General features: G+C 44.7%; 1 protein-coding gene across 1 annotated transcript; it reads left to right on the forward strand.

Annotated features, from left to right (window-relative positions):
- Nucleotides 1-4: 4 nt before the first annotated feature.
- On the forward strand, nt 5-13060 carry DKK4 (dickkopf WNT signaling pathway inhibitor 4). Its single transcript, XM_006215147.4, has 5 exons — nt 5-223; nt 9582-9804; nt 10858-11008; nt 11527-11679; nt 12560-13060. Exons 2-5 carry the CDS (start codon nt 9694-9696, stop codon nt 12808-12810), a joined length of 666 nt encoding a protein of 221 aa, XP_006215209.1. The 5' UTR covers nt 5-223; nt 9582-9693; the 3' UTR covers nt 12811-13060.
- Nucleotides 13061-13796: the final 736 nt, after the last annotated feature.

A 13796-nucleotide genomic window follows, 5' to 3' on the forward strand; every position in this document is an offset into this window, starting at 1 on the left:
CCAGTTACTGTTGCCAGGGGAGGGGCCGCGGGGCCGCCTCGGCGGAGGATGCGGTGGCACCGCCCACTCCGCGGTGGATGCTGGCACCCGACTGCGGCGTTTGGTTCTCTGGCGGGTTCCCAGCAGATCTGTATGGGGATTTCATCTCCGACTGACTAAAATTCAAGAATGTGGCCCTTCGGTCATCTCATCTTAACGATGAGAAAACATAGGTCCCCATGGGGTAAGTGATGTATTCACGGTGACACAGGGTAGAGATAATTTCAAAGGGAGAGAGGAGGTGGAGGAAGGAAAGCGCTTCTTTAGAGAAGAATACCAACTAATACGTGTAGAAGAAAATTATGGAAATAGAAAATCACCACTTTGGAGCCACGGATAATTGATTCGGGCAAAAATTATCGATAGATGCTGGACGGTTGAGGATATTCGTACGGTTCCAAAGCATCATCCCACAGATTACTTATTAAAAAGAAAAGGGTACCTTCACATCAAAGAAATCACCCTTGACCGAGTGATCAAACTTAACATCACCGGGGACGGTACAGACGGACATCATATGCTCCCTTATATGATGCACAGAAGACACAGATAATATTCCTGCCAAAGGGATGATGTCTCTTTATTTCTAAGGAAACAATCAGACAAATGCAAATTGAGTGATTTATTCCACCACCTGGTCTCCTAAAATGTAAAGTTCATGAAATTTTTAAGAAAAAGGCTAGTGAACTGTTCAGATTGAAGGAGACAAAGGAAAGATATGACCCCGAGAGCAATATGATCCTAAGTTGCACCCTGGATCAGAAAACAAAGTTATTATTGAGGATCATTATTGGGACAATTGAGAAAATTCGAATGTAGTCTGACATTATCTGCAGCACACTCTTAAATGGTCAAGAAAAAAATAACACAAAATGTTAACAACTGATGTATCTAGGTGAAGGATATTTGGATGTTCGTTGCATTTTTCTAGAACTTTCCCTGTAAGTAAATTTTTTCAAAATAAAAAAAATGGGAAGAAAAACTCACAAAGCCTTTGATTCATTATTGATTCAAGCAGCAACCTGGTATCAATAATAAATATTGGTGGGAGGGGTATAGCTCAGTAGTAGAGCACATGCTTAGCATGTATGAGGTCCTGGGTTCAATCCCCAGTCCCTCCATTAAAAAAAAAAAGGCAAATACTATTTCCCTGCTATGTATGAGACACACCAGGTTAGTAAGAGACAAATAAAATAAGTCCTCCCAAAGGACTCATAATGTAAGAGTTGGACAAATATCTGCCAAATGAGGTAGAATATGATAAATGTTGTCAGCAAAGCAGTCTAACTTAGTAGGCTAAATAAAATGAGTTTTGGAGTCAAAATTGGCTGGGTTTGTATCTCAGATTGGCCAACTCTGTGGTCTTGGGTGAGCAACTTAACCTCTCTATGCCTCGCTTTCTGCGTCTGTGAAACAGGACTAAGTAAGGTCTACTTTGGAGGATTGTAGTGGATACTAAATGAAATAATCAATCCAGAGCTCATAATAATCCATCTGGCATATGGGAAAATGTTCATAAGCTATTAACACAGATGAAGGTGAATGTGCTATAAGTGATTAAAAGCTACACACGGGCAAACCTGTATTTCTTCACTTACATAGGAATATTAGAGCCATGACTTCAGCCTGTACTTTGGCACAGACCTGGCCTTTGTCCTGTACAACAGGCCATAAAGAGTACTTTGAAGGGGAATTTGGCAATATTCCTTCCTTTGGCTTCTTTATCCAAAGATGGCTTCTGTTCTCCAAAGATCTTTCTTTGGGGCCTGACACCACCAGTCCCAGGTCATGCACGGAGAGACTTCCTCTCTCTCCCAACACCTGATGCCAGAGGCGAGGAGAAAAATCGTTAAGGAAACAGCAGCTGCAAATTTTGCTTCCCTCTCTCTGGTCCTGACAGCTTAGCAGGGTCCACGTTAACATTCAGTGTCTCCTGTCAAGACACGGGCCTCAGGGGGAGGGTGTAGCTCAAGTGGGAGAGCGCATGCTTAGCATGCATGAGGTCCTGGGTTCAATCCCCAGTACTATTTCTAAGAATAAATAAGTAAATCTAATTACTTCCCCCACCCAAAAAATGAATAAATAAAAGTGTTTGAACTCAAACATTAAAAACAGTCCAAATTACTGCCCATTCCCATCCCCCTATCCACCCTGGGCTCTAAACTCTTGGGAAGTGTGAAATTTCTCAGTCCAAATCCTTATTATCCAGCATTCTTCTGTTATCATTTGTGAGACATTTACTAAGTGCTTTCTATGAACAGCAGAGCACCAGGCTCAGAGCTGATGTCCCAGCAGACACCCAATCTGTCTGCGCTCTGTACCTCCCCAGGCCACAGGGAGCAGGTCCCCAGACACACGTCATCTGCTCTAGTCAAGAAAACCTGCTGATCTGCCCCTGTTACCTTTTTGAGAGAAAAATCTCAGAAGATTAGTATAGTTTTACCCTCAGAAATGAAAAAAAAACCAAAACCTGAAAACAGAAGCTCCACTGTGAAGATTTGGTGGCTTGATTGCCTTAAGGGTAAGGAAAATTAAGATTCTGAAGCCAGCCTTGTTATTTAATCCCCTCTTTCTTTAAAGGGCCCACTTGCGTGTTCTCAGGGACTGCAAAATTCTGACGGGGGTAGGGGGGTGAGGATCTCCTAGTTACTAAGGAGCTGAAGGCAGCTTTGAAGAAGAGGAAGTATAAAGCCACATCCCTGGCCCTCCTCCAAGGAGGCAGCAGACAGAGACGGTGATCCAAGGCTCTGTTATGTATTCAGGATATATGTCACCCCCCCGAAATTCGGCATTTGACGACACATCTCAAGGAAACAGTCAGATTTGTGCAAAGATTTCTCTTGAATAGCTTGAATGAATTACAGTAGCCAAAAATTAAAAGCAACCTACATGGCCAACATTTAGAGGATTCATTAAATAAACTATCATATATCCATATTCTGGGATATGGTACAGCCATGGGCTCTAATAATATGTTTGATGATCTGGGTTAAAAAAAAAAGAGGAAATAAAAGTTTAAGAACAGTGTAATCCCATGTCTGTGTGTGTGTGTGTTTTACCTTAAGAAGAAACAAGGGAATGATAAAAATAAACATCAGTGAATACCTTTGATGGGAGACAGACCGATTAGGTAGAAGCAGCTCATTTGGGTAAATCTAGGCATTAGTAATGGCTAGTTCTGGAGCTGGTGATAAATCCATGATATATTATACATATATATTAAATAAGTAAGTGCTATATATATGTTCATGCATTGAAAGAAAATCGGGAAATTTTCCCCCCAAAATTTGACAGTGACTATCTCTGCTGCATCAGAGTACGTGTGATTTTTATTTTCTTCACACTTGTCTGTGTTTTCCAAAATTTCTAAAATTTGGAAACACATTTCTGTTGCAATTAGGAAAGTTAAACTCCCTTTCATAAGGTGGGGAAGTACCTAGGTTCATGAGAGGAGAGGTGCTAGTCCCTGGGGAATTTCCACCCAAAATTGGGAAATGTACCTGGAATTTACATGGGGTATTCTGGGCGCTCACGTCACTCTTGGCCACTAGGGGGCGGAAGGAAACAAGGTAAAAGATAAGCTAACCCTGCTGTGTGTGCCGGGCCTGGGATGCCAAGTCAGGGGTTGGCTCCTGCCCTCCCCTTGCCCCCAGAGCCTCCTCCAAGTTCTCCACAAGGTTGTGAACACACTTCCCTACTGAAGTCAGAGTCAAGTTAAATGTCAAAAGGGTAGCAAATATTTGGAAATTGTTTTTATGAGGAAACCAATGTTGTCAAGGCTCCTCGGGTGGATCAGGGAACAGCCTGGCAGACACAACCTGCGACTTCGCTCATCTTAACCACTGGCTAGTGATGCACCGTGATCACGTTCACATAAAGGATAATCTAAGAAAAGAGGGTGACCTACTCCTACAGGTCTATGAAGCCTGTTAGCAACAGGCAGTGTACCCCGTGATTTTATTCCTTAGTGAATCTACAGCTGGGTTTCAGGCAGTGATGTTTTGGGGCACGGCCTTCAGTGAGTGTGGTGCAGAGGAAAGAATAAACTCGAACCGGAAAACTTAGGTTCAAATCCGAGGTCTGCAAGTCACTTGCCGTGTGACATTGGGCAAGTTGCTTGACCTCCCTGAGCCTCAATGTCTTCACCTTTAAAAAGCAGATCCCCAGAAGTAAACTGTTCACATGGGGCCCCCGGTGCCTTTTCTAGCCTGGTGTGGAGTCAGAACTGAGGCTGTTGCTGCGGGGAAAAAGGAGGTCCCAGCGCCACGTGGTTTCACAAATCCAGAGGGGGCCCGGAGTGTGTGACACCGTGGCTGGGCCCCCACCATCGCCAGCTCCTAGAAAACCGATCACGTCGTGGTCGTGGGGAGCTGAGGATGAGAGGTACGTGGCCTGACCAAGGCGGCAGAATCAGAGATAGGCTGGACCGGTTTCCCTGGCTCCTCCCAGGCCAGCTCCGGAAGCTGCCCACACTCAGGGGTGAGACACGGGACAAAGCCTGCTGCCCCGCGGTTCCGATGGCCTGCTCCACCTGCTGACCTCAGGTAACTCACTGGTAGCTCTTACACTGCCCGTGATTATGTACATCCTGCAGTCTTCATGGGCCCTCATCCCGCCCCGATCATCCTTCATTTATTGAACATTTCCTGTGAGATTCTGCCAAAGACCTGCTTGTTTCGGTTACTTTGATTTTCTTTTAAGAAGAACAAAATTTATGGAAATCCACCTGGTTTTGACCCAGGAGCCGTCACGAATAGAACTTTCCATTCCTCAGTGAATATAAATCACAGAGCTGACTCTCCCTTTGACGTGAGCTGCCGCAGCTGTCACCGGGAGGATACAGGTGTCAGCGCTCACACACCGGCCCACACCTCTTCCCCGCTGGGGATTACCCAGAGGGTGGCATCCTCCGCCCTCAACACACAGCCGTGTTGGGGGTGAGTGGCCTTGGGGAATTTCTTCTCGGGAATTTTCACTTCCTCTGAGCTCAGTCAATACCGCTCGATTCCAGCGTACCTCTTACCCAGGTGCTCACTGAGGCACAGAGAGGATCAGCTGGAGATTTTTAATTAGCCCACAATCCTTGCCAGGGGGTGCCCGATGGCAGCATCCTGGCCAAAAGTGCACGTGAGGGCTTCCTTGGTTGTGTGGCCCACGGGGCCAAGGCTCCAGGTGCTGCTTCCAGCTCTGCACAGGCTCTGCCAACTGCCAACTGCAACTGTGAACTCCAGACCCTGACCTAAGAGCAGAGAAAATGCCTTTTAAGCAGAAACATTCCTAAAGCCTTCCTCTCCCCGCTGCTCTCCCTGTCATCCTCTTCCTGCTGCCCCATCATCCCTGATCCCCAGTCACTGAGATCAGCTTTAGGGCATCCTGGCTGAGGAACACTACGATCATTAACAGGTAAGCAATCTCGGCTGATCTGAAAATACACCAAAAGTTGGGAATGAAGTTTGGTGCAGCCATTATGGAAAACAGTATGGAGATTTCTTAAAAGAACTGAAAATAGTCTTACCCTATGATCCAGCAATCCCACTCCTGGGCATGTGTCTGGAGGGAACTCTTAATTTGAAAAGACACCTGCACCCCAATATTCACAGCAGCACTATTTACAATAGCCAAGACATGGAAGCAACCTAAATGTCCATTGACAGATGACTGGATAAAGAAGTTGTGGTATATTTATACACTGGAATACTATTCAGCCACAAAAAAGAATGGAATAATGCCATCCGCAGCAACATGGATGGACATGGAGATTGTCATTCTAACTGAAGTAAGCCAGAAAGAGAAAGAAAAATCCATAAGATATCACTTATATGTGGAACCTGAAAAAAAAAAAAAGACACAAATGAACTCATTTACAAAACAGAAACAGACTCACAGACATAGAAAACAAACTTCTGGTTACCAGGAGGGAAAGCGATAAATTGGGAGTTTGAGATCTGCAGATACTAACTACTACATATAAAATATATAAACAACAAGGATCTATACTATATAGCACAGGGAACTGTATTTAATACCTTGTAATAGCCTATAATGAAAAAGAATATGAAAAGAAGGAAACATATATATTTATGTATGTGTAAACAAGTCACTGTACACTAGAAATTGACACAACATTGTAAACTGACTATACTTCAACAGAAAGAGAAGGAAAAATAAAATACACCAAAAGTCTTCTTCCAGGGAGACTTCGTGTACTTATATCCTCAAAATTGCTCTGGCTTTGGGGAGACCTAGAAATAATAGACCATTTAGGGGAGATTTTTCTTCGGTGCTTTGGATTGAACAAACTTCTTTTTTGGGGGGGGCAGGCAATTGGGTTTATTTATCTATTTGTTTTTTAATGGAGGGACTGGGGATTGAACCCAGGACCTTGTGCATGCTAACCATGTGCTCTACCACTGAGCTATCCCCTCCCCACCGAATAGAACAAAATTTTATTGACAGCCTCCATGGAAGGGCCATGTGTTATGCTAGGTACTGAAGTGTATGTGAGGGTGGAAAGTTCTGGCCTGGAAATGAGTGAGAGACACTTATTAATGGAGTCTTACGAGTGCAAAACACTCTACCAGGCCTTCCACACGAATTTACGCATTGAACCCTCAAAGAGAGTCCTTATGGGGAGGTCGTGCCCGCTGTACGGTTGAGGAGATTACAGCCTAGAAAGTTGAAGTAAGTTTCTCAAGGTCACAAACTTACTGTGAATCCATTTATTCGTGTAGTCATCCATCACGCAGAACAACTTACGGGGCATCTGTCAAGTGCTGGGCCCTCAAAACACAAGGATACAAAGATGAACAGCTCCGGCCCTACCCTCACAGAGCCGATCACCTTGTTGTAGAGAAACAAGCAGACAATCCCAACAGAGTGTTAGCAACATCACGGTGGGCAGGTGGATGCAGTGGGGAGTGGGGGTGTCAAGGGCAACAGGGGAGGCCAGCATGGTGGTCAAATCAAGTCGGCCCTGAGTCCAAAGCCCTCTTACAAGGCGGAGGAGGGAAAGCCAGAGACAGAGAAGTCTGCTTTCAGGTCTTGTTGCCCAGTTGGTAGCCCCGGCATCTGGCGCCTGCATCTCTGCCTCCCCTCTGTCTGTGGGAAGCAAAATAGAGAGCATCGCTCGCTCGTGGAAGACATGGGGGTTCATCTTCTGTCTCCATGTTTGATACCCAGCAAAGACCCGATGATGTGGATTGCGTCTTACGCTGCTGTCATCCGGCCTCCCCGAACTGGCTTTCCATCCTGAATTCCCTGTCTTCAGTGCTCAGAATTAGAAATGGTCAGGGTTCTCTCGGCTCCTCCATCTCACTCACTCTCCACCCCACTACATCAAGTGAAGGAGCTTCGGTGCAGAATCCTACTCTTGGCTGGTTCTCGTGGTCACCGTGTCACTGCCTTACCCTGGCCCTCCTCCTCCGCATTCATCATTGGCTCAGCGTCCACTTTCATCGTCTGCAACCCCACTGCCACCAGCACTGCTTTCCTAAAAAGCAAATTAGATCCTGCCAAGTTCCAGCTCAGACATCCTCCAATGACTTCCCACTGAGTATAAAATAATTTCCAGTTTTCTTCCTCTGTGTATCAGGTTCTTTGCAGTCTAACTTTTCTCTCCATCACCAGTCCCACAGAATCTCTCTCTAGAGCCGAAATGCACCTTCCTGCCCCTGCACACACTTCCCTCTCTGAGCCTGGGGTGAGACCATCCCCTGCTTCTCAACCTAGGAAACTCCTACTCATCCCACAAAACCCAGCTCAAATAATACCTCCTCCATAGATGCATTCCTTCATTCCTCCAGAAGGTCCAATCATGCCCTTCTCTGTGAGCCTGCAGCCCCACATTCTACCTTTATCTCAGGGGCAAGGACTGTGTTTTATCTTTTATTCCCAACATCCAAGCACAGGTTCTACTATGTACAAAGTGCTCAGTGAATGTTTGTGCCAGTCCTTTTCGTCTGTGTGTTTTGCTAGAGGCCTTTGTTGTCCAGATATTCTCTCTTCAGTTAGATAACAGGAAGCAGAGAAATCCAGCAGAGAGTGAGCCCTGGGGTGCTCTCCTTTATCTTTGGTCATAATTGTCCAACTTCAAAATAAACTCTGGAACACTCCTCGTCACCAGGCCGATCATACTATCAAAGGGTGTTTGATGTTGTCGGTGTGTATGTGGGGAAAAAAAAAACTCGCAGAAGAAGTGGCTCCCGCTGCTCCATAAGATAGTAAGACAGGCAGATCTACAGACAGGAATCTATAGCCAAGTAACGGGGTCTCAGACCACCTGCGTCAGTCACTGGGTCACCAGGCAATGCTTGAGGCTGAGAGTGGTCCCTTGGTATAAAATGTCTAGATTCCAATGCACTGATGTCAGCTTGCTCTGGAGGAAGACCCCGCAATGCTAAGATTGCCACTGATGGTGTAGAAAAGATGCGTTTTTAGATTTTAAATAGCATCTGTCCATGGGGGGGAGGTGAGAAGGTACAGCTCAAAGTGGTAGAGTGCATGCTTAGCATGCATGATGTCCTGGGTTCAATCCCCAGTACCTCTTCCAAAAAGTAAATAAATAAACAAACCTAATTACCTCCCTCCCCACCACAAAGAAATTCAAACTCAGAAAATTGAAATGCGTGAAATTCCACGTGAAATTAGCTAGAGGCTCAGAGACCTGTTCTGCTGGAGTCGATTTAACATCACACAACACAAATTATCCACTGCAGATCGAATGCAACTTACATCATAAAATGTATCTGAACCCCCTACTGAATTGTGTGAATTTGTATAAAATGAGCTTTCGGTGGTTGTCCCCCCCATCAAAAAAAAAGGAGGAATTTTAATAAATCTCCTTATTTTCTTAATTAACTAATCCTAACTTCCAGCAGTTCAATTTTTATTTGAAGGAGAATTATTTTCCAATTGACGTTTAGTTCAGAACAGGTGTGGATAGGTTCACAGCTCTGAAGCTACAGGGATTTTTCCATCTGGATGCCAGGGCTAATCCGAGGGCATTTTCTCTCTTTCCCATCTGCCTTCGCTATCTGAGCACGATTTAAAGTTTCGCAGTATATTTTGTAATTCATTTGCTTCTGGCATCCTGTATCATAGCATACTGGCTAATATGATTCATTCTTTCTTGGAGCACAATTAGCTGTGAAAACAGATCTTAGAACAGACTCCTTCCACCCCTAAAGGATTACTGAAGGTAGGAAATGCAGGTGATTATCAGAGTCTGTCTTTGATATCGACATCCTGCTCTTTTGCTGGCCCTTTGAACTAACTTTGATAGCAATAATTAAGAGGGATTCAACCCCTGAAGGAGAAGCACAGTGTGCTCCCTCCATGGAGTCCTTGTTTTGAACTATTGATCAAACAGATTTGAAGGGATTTGTTGAAGCCTGTGTGGGGTAAGAAGGAAGGAAATGGAGGCGGGGGGAGGGAGAGGGGAGGAGGGCACACATCTATAAAGGGTTTCAGAGGGAGCCTGCTGGTCGGACTTCGCTCGTCCTATTCACACACCTGCCTGAGACAAGGACTGGCTTCTCTTTCAGCAAAAACGATCACAGGCCACTCGCTGAGTTTTCCATTTTGGCAAAAAACTCCCTTGTGGGTTGAGTGCAGCCCAGCTTCGCGGAGGACTCTGGGAGCACTCGAAGGTCGAGGATGGTGGCAGTGGTCCTGCTGGGGCTCGGCTGGCTGTGCGCTCCCCTGGGGGCTCTGGTTCTGGATTTCAACAACATCAAAAGCTCTGCGGACGCACAGGGGGCTCGGAAGGTAACGCACAGCGAGGGAGGAGGGCTGAGCGCTCGCGGTGGGGCACTGGATTTCAGGTGTAAACCATCACTCAGATCTGTGGCTGAAAGGTCTCATCCAGACGGCGCGTTGGATTTAGGAATTGGGAAGACACCCTGGTAGAATCCAGCCGCCTTAAATTTTACTCACCAAGTAAGCAGAGTGACTTGTCAGGACACTGAGCTATAAATTGGCCCATCAGTCAGCAAGTAAACTAACCTTAGAAAGCTGTACCATGGGCCAGGCCTCTTATGCACAAGATCTCATTTCCTCTTCCCCACGGCTTGAGATAGTTATCACACCTCCTAATTACAGGTGACGGAAATGGGACCCAGAGATGCTGAGGAATTTAACCAAGGCCACACAGCCAGGGAATGTGGGAGTTAGGAGTTAAATGCTGCGTGCCAAGGTGCACGGGCTTGTCACTGTCTCATTTCACAGAATCATTTTATGGATCCTTTCATATACATTTACATGAAGAAGCATCAACTGTAGATGAGAAAAACCAGTCCTTGGTATCTGTTTCCCTGCAAATGAGATATCACAAAAAATCAAAGGACATTTGACTGGGTTGAGATTCACCGAGGAGCTACCTGGCACATGGTGATTGATATGATTCACTAGAGTAAAAGGTCAAACAGAAAAGCCACAAACACCAACATTACATTTAATTAAACTGCAGCATGGCTTCTAGAGGTATATCAAAAATCTCACCACCTTCTGTAAGACACACACGGGAAAACATTTTCTTCCATTTTCACAAAGAGCACAAGAAAATTAAATTCTGATTTTTGAAAGTGGGACGATTTTCCAAACATGAATAACCTTTGCAGCACATAGGTCTCTGGGTTGGTGATCTGAGCTCTCTCCTTTGTGGGAGAAAATTGATTACAGTGAAAAATTGAGATGCTGCCGGAGGTTTGCCTTTAAAAGTGCCACGCTGATCTGGCTTCCCCCATCTCCCGCCTGGAATATAAAAAGTCATCTTCATTGCGCTGGATTCTCTAGCCCTATGACAAGAGTTTCTCCTCACAGGGTTCACAGTGCTTGTCTGACAAGGACTGCAGTACCAGGAAGTTCTGTCTCAGACCCCAAGATGAGAAGCCATTCTGTGTTACCTGTTGTGGACTGCGGAGGCGGTGCCAGCGGGATGCCATGTGTTGCCCGGGGTCGCTCTGTGTGAATGGTGAGTCAGTACAGAGCTGCCCAGGACGGCTGTGCTTCAGCGAACTGGGGACAGCACCCCAATCTCATAGACTAGTATATTCCATGACAGGCACTCTCTAAAGGTTTCCTGGACTCATTCCCTTTTTTAAAGGAAATTTTTATTGAAGTATAATTGATTTACCATGTTAGTTTCAGGTTCCTGGATTCATTCTTGAAGTGAACTTATGCAGCTGCCTTTTCTCGACGCAGCAAAGTAGCTTCTGTCCTGGCAACAGCTCTTGCCAGCAACTTGGAGATGATTTTAAAGGAAGGATTCAAGTTGGAATCTTTCAAATTCTTCCCCTTTTCACTTGGATTCCATTAATTACTTCACCGCCTTCTTTGCCATATGTGAGATGTAAATATTTAGTGCCTATGCCCAGAAATCTAGTAAGTTATATATAAACTGAAGGCAGAGGTACCGCCAAACTGTGTGCCAGTATGATAATGAGCCCGTCTATGGTTCTGATCCTCTAACTACACCTGGTTGCCTCTCAGATGTTTGTACTGCAATGGAAGATGCCACCCTGATACTGGAAAGGCAAACTGATGACCAAGATGACTTGGATACAAAAGGAACAACTGAGCATCCCACGTGGGAAAACAAACCCAAGAGGAAGCCAAATATTAAAAACTCACAAGACAGTAAGGGTAAGAGCAGCATTCTAAGCATGTATGTGTGTGTATGTATATATATATGTATATACATATATATATATGTATTTTTTTTTTAAGAAAAACATTTTCTCCTCCAAGGCTGTTAAGGATAGGCTGAAACTGACTTTGTTTCTCTCCACCCTAGAAACACATAGAGAGCATGTCCTGTTTCTAATCTCTTTCCACCAACAGCTACGGGGATCACGTGGGCAGCAGTAAAAGGTAGTCGGCAGACCAAGAGGACCCGGGAAGAGCCATGATAATGGACTGATTAGCAGAAAAGCCTTTAATTGTTTAATTAAGTTTTATAGACACATCTTCTTACAGCCTATAATTTAACAAATGGAAATTTCCCTTCCTAGAGCTTTAGAATCCAAAAGAAAAGAGAGATGAACATAGATGCAATAACTTTTCATCCTCGGACAAAATACAACCTTCTCCAAGTTGTTTTTTTTTTTACAAAATTGTAGTCTCAAATTCCAGTCTTTGATATAAAATCGCTAGAATGTTGGAAGGTGGTGAACTGGCCATTCTTGTTTGTGTCTTCCGCTTAACTGGCCCCTGTGCAAGCAATGGTCCCTCACCGTGTCAGGACAAATCCCATTGAATAAAACACTGATGGGTGATATTTATTTCATTTCTCAAGGCTAGACAGCCCATCTTTCTTTGATCAATGTTTTAACTTTATAAAACAATAAACTGTTAGGCAGGGCTGAAATGTGCATTTCCTGGTGGTTCTTAGCTCAGGAGGCTGGTGCACTGCTCTGCCTTTGGTCTGTGGCTTGTCCCACACCCTGCGCCTCGTCCCAGTCGCACCCCCAGGTGCCACGGTGCTCCCCGCTCATCACTAAAGCCCGTGTCGATCCTGTTCCAGGACAGGAGGGAGGAAGCTGCCTCAGAACTTCCGACTGCGGACCTGGGCTTTGCTGTGCTCGTCACTTTTGGACTAAAATCTGCAAGCCAGTCCTGCTGGAGGGACAGGTCTGCTCCAGGAGAGGGCACAAAGAGCCTGCCCAAGCTCCAGAAATCTTCCAGCGTTGTGACTGTGGTCCTGGACTGTCCTGTCGAAGTCCAGGGGCTGGCACCCGCCAGAGCGCACGGCTAAGAGTGTGCCAGAAAATCTAAAGAGCGGCTCGTCTTCAGCCAGGAGTCCCAGACGTTAACTTAAAACTTGTCCACACGAGTATCTCTCAAAACCAAATCTTGGAGCAACTAAAACAGACTGAGCTGGAGAACTGAGGACGCTGCCTTGTGATGAATGGAAACTAGCTTTGGCTCATTGTCTATTTGAGCAGAAAAGTGCTGTGATTCTGTAACGAATTTAATTGTGATCCAGCAATTCAGTTCAAATAAATCTTTAAGTAATTTCTGGTGACATTCTGGTGCCTGACAGTACTTGGGGGGGGTGATAGTATCTTGTTGTTAACCTCACCAGTGAAAATTATCCCAGCAAATACTTTATTTTTCCTTAAAACCCTCTATTGTTTATATTCTTTGATTTCTTGGAAGGGAAATGCCATTTCACTCCAAAATAATTTGGTTAACAAAGAAAAAAGATTCAGAGGGTAATATCTTATATAGTTCATATAGTTCTTTGCAAGTAATAAAGCATTTTCACATATTTTGTTTTTAGTAGCTTTACTTACCATTTGACAATTTTTTATATTTTGTATTTATCTAATTTCTGTATTTGAAAGCTAGGGCTTTCAAGGAATGCTTTTACTTACACATTTTGACCATCTGAACTTAAAAGTTATGTCGGAGGAAAACCAGGGCAAAGAAGTGAAATTTTGGTTTGTTCGAAGTTTAAGAGGCCATATTTTGTACGTATGGGTGCATGCTGGAGGCGGTTTTAATTAGGGAAGCTCTTATGGATGGATTATAATCCACTGCTACAGATCTCATTTGAGAGATAAACCACACATCTGTTCTTCTATTTAGGTCATACATATTACAAAATTGAATATGGGGCCAAGCAAAGAAAAAAAGGTAAATTTATGAAGTTCTCTAGTTTCTAAAAGATATTGAACCCTCTCCCAGAGACCAGCCTCTGGATCCACCTTAATTGAGTAATTTACACTCAGTGATACAGGAGGAAATGTAGTGAGGTG

Source organism: Vicugna pacos, chromosome 26 (genome assembly GCF_048564905.1).
Source record: "Vicugna pacos chromosome 26, VicPac4, whole genome shotgun sequence".
NCBI lineage: Eukaryota > Metazoa > Chordata > Mammalia > Artiodactyla > Camelidae > Vicugna > Vicugna pacos.